Here is a 7500-nt window from a genome sequence, read left to right on the forward strand (position 1 = left end):
GGATAACAATTGGGTATTTATTTTGGATTTTTAACTGATAACACAACTTTAAGTTGTTTTTTTCTACTTAAAAAAAATTCTGTGAAACGACATACACCAAGTTAATGTTTTGCAACTCATTTTTGCAAAGGAATAGAAAATGTGCAAAAGTAATTTCTTTTGCAATTTATTGAGTTACATAGCCGGACTTGTTCAATGCTGGTTTACATTGTTTTTTTTAAAAGTAGAAAACAAAGTTAAGTTTTTAAATGTCAGCTGCAGGTAAACAGTTCAAAGTTCAAAATTTTAACCTACATGTAGTGTCATGAATGACTGATTATTGATGAGAAATCTATTCGTAAATGGTGATCTTTTAGAATGGTCTCCTTTTAGCAGTTTTGTCAGGAAAGTTATTTTTGAATCATTTCAGTTTTTAGACGCAACAAACTTACACTTATATTTCAGATAGTATAAAAACAGGCGAATACAGATCTAAACATTTAAGTCACCGTCTATGTATATAGAAGTTTACTATGATATTGTTATACCTTTTTAAAGACATAGGTGTTGACTTTGAGAATTTTGTTTATACTTATTATTAATTTGTTTCAACTTTGTTTAAACTGACTTCTTATTGAATCGATATTTTACAAATCTGAATGGTAGAAGTGTAATCTGTGGCCCCCTACCATTTCATTCTCTGCGTGGAAACACCAGCAAGCTACATTGAAAGAATGACAAAAAACTCTTGTGGTTTTCAAATACAACACAATGCAATACAGACATTTACATGCACTCATGCTTTCAAAGAACAATTAGATGTACTGACTGGAACAAACTAGACAATAACTTGGTAATATCAGTATCAGTGGAGACATGCATTGCGACATGTTTGCCCTCCTGTTGATTGTATATAAGTAATGGTCTATTCAATGTATTAACATGATTGCGAATATGCATTGTTGAAGTCTAAATAGTAGACACCATCTCACTATAACCTCCACTATAAGATTGGTGAAAATAATATAGCATAGAAAGGGAGTAAAATTATGTCTAACCATACCTTGAAGCAGCAGACAACAGCAAACCAAAACAATCGCAGCAAAATTATTCATTTCGATCGTATCGATGGATTTATACTCCCGAATCGGTTTAAATTCAGGCAAGCGTTCTTTATATAGCCTAGGTATTCATTGAAAAAGAGGTTATGACTTTATGATCTGTCTGGTCATAGACCTAGATATGACTAAATCTAAATAAACAGGTTTCAGAGTCCATGGTAACTTGTCATTGTTTATTGTAAGTTATCGCAATCTGACCTCAAGTTCACCCCAGTTTCCGGCAATTGATAGCGATTATCTCAGTCAGACATGTATTAAGTAGCACACACTATTTATAATGGGGTGGGGGAGTCAGAGGCATTGTTAGAAAAAAGTTAACATTTGAAAACAACAGGCATCTTCTACCAGGTACATCAATAAACATACAAGCTCAATATACAGTAAAATTTAACAGTTGTACGAAAATACATCAAAACATCACAACATTTTCTGCAACTTACAGCGATGTACATTAATTTGAAATGAGACACACAATACACAGGACACTTTTTGAAATGGACTTTAATTAAACCATGTATTAAAAGTGCTCAGATATTGGTGTTTTGAATGCTTTCAAGAGCCATTTTATTTACAAGCTTGAGATAAGCAATGCGATGCATAAACACGATAAAACAAACTATGACATAGACTGTGGTACAAATGACAGCCAGTCAAAAACTTTCATTTTTCTTTGTCACATACATCCTATAATATATATATATATATTGTTCCAAATCCTTTCATTGCTCGTCTTTACTTTGAATCGCCCGTTGTGTGAAGACAACTCCATTTGAATCGCTTTGTATTTTACTGGGAATGAGGTGTCTTTGACTTAAATGCATGCTCTACTCGACTAACTCCAAAGAACGACTGCATCACCTTGACAACAACAAGTTTGGTAGAACTTGCAAAATTCTGGTAGTTTTCCCTAATGAAATCCACCATTGGATTAACCTCAAAATCTACTCCTACTATCTCTTCATGTTCATACTTATCTTTGGGACCGAGTGTGAAGCGACTTTGTATCTGGTCAAAACTTAGTTGCCGTTCTGGATCAATTCTGTCGTCTGCTAAGTCAACAAAGCCACAAATCCCCCATTCGTGGTTGTCAAATTTCAAATACACAGTAGAAAGTGTGATTGCTTGGCGGTCGTCACCATTGAGTTCGACAAACAGTTCTTCATGTAGACCTCTAGCAGCTGTATTTACTAATGAAATGAATGTTTGTCCATCGTCGTCTGTGTAATCCTTAACTGATGTACTTTCCACTGCACCGCAGGTGTATGTACCTGGACTTGCCATTCCTAGGGTACAATGAAGCATGAAAATATCAAAATGTATTAATTCCTACCAAACAGTACAGGTTTTTGTCAGATACACCAGTTTTTCCCCTTTTCAACACAAGAGCTCAGTGGTGACCATTCAAAAAAATGTTCTTGGACCAATAAAGTATGTTATTATTATAGCAGTACAATATGTTTACTCGTGTACATTTCTGAATACCAGTTGGTTGCCATCTTGAAAAATGGCGGCCATATTCATTTTTGAATTGTTAAAGTTATAAATAATAAGCTTTATTGCCTTTGGCTCACAAATGTGATTCGCATACATAATGAGCTTACTAAATAAAGTGCTCAGTGCATGCAAGTATTCATATTTGTACTGGCAATTCAACAATAATATGACACATCGTCGCCAGTTTCTTTCACATGACAGTTGGTCATGAAAATCTTGAATATAGTCACAAACCACACATATTTTTTTCTTCACCAAACGCTAACTGACTTTCACACAATTTGATTTTCGTGATGTTTTAATACGATATATTGCATGCATGGTGTACAAACATTCACTATTGTTTTGTATATGATAGGTCATACACCTGCAAATTTGGAAGGTCTATGGATAGGTGTGGTTTACATTCATATTACCATTTCAAAACAGAGGATGCCATTAACGTTCACTGCCGTGACTTACCCTCTCTCTTTGAACGTTTAGTGAATACAAATTTCTGTGGTCTTCCTGGACCTTCGTTTGTCAGTATTGCTATCTGAACTCCGAAGGAGGTACTGTAAGCAGGATGAACATCGCTCTTACATGGTATAATATCTCTTTGTACTGGTTCCTCGAAACTTCGCCAAATCTCACGCATAGCACGATGGTGACAGTATGTTGTTTCTGCAAACCTATGCAGTAATAAAATGAATTGACATAAAAGAGTTTGCAACTTACACGTAAATACCTCATATTCATAAAACAATAACTCTATGAATTAATCAATAACATACTTCTGTAATGTTAATTCATCAATTTAGTAAATCATTAACTCGTTCATAAATCCCCCTCCCTCACTCACCCACACATCCTCTCACTCACTCCCCTCCCTCCCACCCTCCCTCACTCACTCACTCATTTGATATTTAGTAAGTAACAAACACAGTATACCAGACACTAAATGAATAAGTAACCAGCCTAAGTACATTATTCCAAAGCTTTTACTAGATATAAAATACTCACTGTAATTCAATAACCTGGGTTTCCTCTGCCCCTCGTCTTTCAGTACTCAGTCGTTTGAGGGCGCCAATTGGATTATCATCAATAATTTTCCGTCGTGCTTTGCTTCGAAATTTCTGGAAATTTTCATAGTATGTCTCTTCAAGGTCGGCCTCCCAGTCTTCACATTTGATGTGGTAGGGTTTGTCCTTAACCATGACCAAACATCGATCTAGGCAGCTAGAGTCGTATCCTTGTGGACGTCGCCTATTGTTGTAATAACCTTCGGTGAACTGTGCACAAAAATGTAAACATAGTGGTCAATAAAGTGTTAGTGATCAATACGTATATGATAAAGCACATTGGCATCATGATAATTTTATAATTAGAATCCATACTGTCCTGGTTTACAATACGACAATGACAATTTTGAAGACATCGATTTATCAAAATTGTTATCTAGGGAGTTTGAATTAATAGTCCTGTACATGTTTCTCTCAACACCGGAAGGGACGACTTACTCCGTATGCAAGCAGGACTAACTAAGCTTGAATGTGTTCGTGCATGACCAACCAAATGACGTATAATTGCAATACATCTTTTCGAATAAATATATCACTGAATACACATACAATACTCTTGTTTCTGACATCACGACGCATTAACAAATATAAGGTCATGATATAAAGCTAAGAAGACGATTGCATACCTCTGTCACTAAAGAATCTGCCACAAATATCTTGGTACCAGTCAGAAATCCACATGAGAAAAATTCTGCTTTCAGAGCCTCCGATTCGTAAGGATTTTTATCATCTATTAAGTAGAATATTGCAAACACACAAAATTGCTAGTTTGGAGATACTAAAGTGTGAAAATTATGATTTAAACAGACGAAAATTGGGTAACACTTGGTCTGTAAACAGATTGCCTCCTTGCTTTTAATTTGCATATTCATGAGTATTTTGTGACATAGGAAATTAAAAATAAAAGCAGGGCTTCCGAGCAGTTCACATGCGTTTGCATAGGAGATGGAAAGGAAGGCCAATTTTCAGATGTAATCTATACATAGTGTATGTAACGAATATGTATAATAGAAGCCTCAAGTGGGGGGGGGGGGGGGGGGAGATATAATCCAGGTATTATCTATGGTGGTACAATAGGCCATTCCAGACTGCAGACAGGAAATTGAGAATACAGCGCCCTCACTCAAATTGAGGGTATCATCACCTCATAGTACTGCTTTGTCCCTTTGTGTAAATCACGGATGTTTTTCATATTGTTCAGACATTGAGGAAAGCAGCAGTGCTCTGATTAACGATTAACCTATACCATGTATACCCCCAAGGTACACATAGAAAGGAAGTAGAGCGCCACCATAGCAAATTTTGGAAAGGCCTATTCATACAATTATGACGGTGGCATGATGGTAATTCGAAGCAATCAAAGGCATAACAAGTGGGAAAGTTTAGCGAACTCGAACATCCATCAAAAGGATCAATGAATCGTTAAGTTCGGAAGAAGATATAGGATATTGTTTACACTACAAGTCTTCACATAACTGAGGAACTGGATTTATCTCACTCTTATATGCCACTATCAAACGTTTTACAACATTCAGAATGAGAAATGACCACAGTTAATGAATTACCATTGATTTTAAGAATGTACATAACTAGTTATGTCATATCTAAATTACCTTGAAAGTATTGGGACACAATAGTGTCGAAATTCGGTCTGCAACATGGATCACCGTGGCGACATGACGTCACAAGTTCAGGCAGTTGTCCAATGAAATTAGCTGATAGAGGTATTTCACCTCGGTGCGGATCACTTCCAACACCTACATCCTCAAAATCTGCCGTTAGAACACTTTTCCATGGTTTACAACCAGTTAACATAAAGGCAACCACCTGACCGTACGAGTATACATCGGCATTTTTGTAGTCTTCTATTGTTTTCTTAGCTAAGGGATGAAAAAATATTGAAAATAAATATCATATCATTAGAAAACTATCAAGGAGAAAAATCAAAGCACACTGGAAAGCAGTTTGCAAGAACATGTTGGTTTGCAGCCACACACAGTATTACCAACAATAAACTATACTGTAGCAGCAACAACAACAACAACAACAACAGTAACAACAATAACAAGAAAAATAAATCGAAGATTTTGAAAATACTGTTCAGCTTTTTCAAACGTGAGGTTTTCACATTACATTACATTACATTACAGTACATTGCATTACATTACAATACAGTACAGTACAGTACAGTACATTACATTACATTACATTACGTCATTACATTATATTATATTATAGAGAAAGACGTAGATAGACTTAGATATGCATATTTTATGTATGTGAAATATTTCAAACTCACGAGTGATTGCAGATTTCTCCTGTTCTTCAGAGTCTCCTTCTTCCTCCTCGGAAACCTCCGCCTCCTCCTCCTCTTCCCCCTCCCCCTCCTCGTCATCGTCATCGTCCTCCTCGTCAGATAAATCATCACGTAGTTCTGGCGCCACCCATCGATCGTCTTTGCTTTTCTCTCGTTCATCTAACTGGTAACTATGACAAGCCAACCCAAAATCAGCAAGTTTGACTCTCATATTTAATGATGCAATGTCGACCTGAAATATACACATGTACATGGTTACTTACTCTCACCCTGCTATTACTTTGTCTTCTGGCACAAATAATCTGGGAAACCAAATATCCAAAACTCTAATTGTTAATGTCAAGGACATGTAAGTCGTGAAATTCGATCAACGAAAGCAGAAGTCAGATAAATTGTTTGGAAAAAGCGGGAAATATGAATAGCCCTCACCCTACTCGTAACATGGACTTCGTTTTAGTAAAAAAGAACATAGTCAACTAGTTAATTATCAGGTACAAAACACGTGCAACATCTTCTTATGCCAAGCTGACGTCTGTCAGTAGAAGAGTCTCGGCCACAAAAAGTACAGGATTCGGTACTATGTTCATTGGTATGCTCACGGGGGCATGTAATATTTCAGAGATTATTATTTTCCAGGTCTACAGACTAAATATAACAACCTCTTGACTATATATTCCTACCTGTAAGGGGAAGGGATATTATTTCTTCGTAGTATAGAGATTGATACATTTGTAGCAGCAGGATTCGTACGATATTTTCCTAGGAAAACGGAGCAATAACACGTGCCCCTGTTATGTGGGTATGCTTAGCCTACGGCACTGGTCTGTGCTCCTGTAGTCCTCGTCCTCTGATCATGAGAGGACGGGGTTTTGTCACAGCCACAGATCAGCGCCGTTGACAGGTGCAACTACTGAAGTAAGAATAAAATCAGTATTTATCAAAGAACATGTTTATAAAAACTTACTAAGATATTATCCGGTTTTAAATCACGATGAGCTATGGGGTCCTGTTGTGAATGTAAATAGTTCAAAGCAAACCCAATTTGTCTGGATAGGTTCCATGTCAAGGTAGCTGAAAGACCTTGACGTTCTGCCGTCTTCTGTCTTTCTACATACCGGGCTAGGTTATCATCAATATACTCCATTACTATGAATCGAGTACCACAGTATATGCTGTATGTCTCAATATCCCGGTCAATGACCCCCATACCTCTATAGGCCACGATATTGTCATGACTCAAGTGTCTGAAATCGAAGAACAAATTATGACATCGAAACTAAAAAATGACAAATCAAAATAATCCTTTACGTATGGCTTTTTATGTTTACGGAATTTCTAAATGTACGTGTACTATAATAAAAATGCGTGCATGTTTATCTTAACGGTCTGTCTGTCTGTTTGTCTGTCTGTCTGTCGGTCGGTCGGTCGGTCGGTCGGTCGGTCTGTCTGTCTGTCTGCCTACCCGTGTGTATGCATATGTGTATGTACTTTTCTTTTTTATTAGCCGAGGAAGGCGAAGTAAAAGTAA

At 36.7% G+C, this 7500-nt stretch overlaps 2 protein-coding genes across 2 annotated transcripts in view; both read right to left on the minus strand.

The window, feature by feature from the left end:
* The window catches only part of LOC144451359 (L-arginine-binding protein-like), a 9052-nt gene extending 7549 nt beyond the window's left edge, over positions 1 to 1503 (minus strand). The window contains exon 1 of the mRNA XM_078142169.1: positions 1043 to 1503. Coding sequence (XP_077998295.1) covers positions 1043 to 1094 — 52 coding nt within the window. The 5' untranslated portion in view covers positions 1095 to 1503. The remainder of the gene's footprint in view (positions 1 to 1042) is intronic.
* A 2-nt stretch (positions 1504 to 1505) lies between these two features.
* LOC144451358 (uncharacterized) overlaps positions 1506 to 7500 on the minus strand; it is an 8210-nt gene continuing 2215 nt past the window's right edge. Inside the window, exons 3-9 of the mRNA XM_078142168.1 lie at positions 6937 to 7216; positions 5955 to 6204; positions 5269 to 5535; positions 4282 to 4385; positions 3597 to 3865; positions 3057 to 3265; positions 1506 to 2383 (exon numbers count right to left, since the gene is read on the minus strand). Of these exons, the coding sequence (XP_077998294.1) occupies positions 1887 to 2383; positions 3057 to 3265; positions 3597 to 3865; positions 4282 to 4385; positions 5269 to 5535; positions 5955 to 6204; positions 6937 to 7216 (1876 nt within the window). The 3' untranslated portion in view covers positions 1506 to 1886. The remainder of the gene's footprint in view (positions 2384 to 3056; positions 3266 to 3596; positions 3866 to 4281; positions 4386 to 5268; positions 5536 to 5954; positions 6205 to 6936; positions 7217 to 7500) is intronic.

The sequence above is a fragment of the Glandiceps talaboti genome, chromosome 21, assembly GCF_964340395.1.
Source record: "Glandiceps talaboti chromosome 21, keGlaTala1.1, whole genome shotgun sequence".
In the NCBI taxonomy this organism is placed as follows: Eukaryota; Metazoa; Hemichordata; class Enteropneusta; family Spengelidae; genus Glandiceps; species Glandiceps talaboti.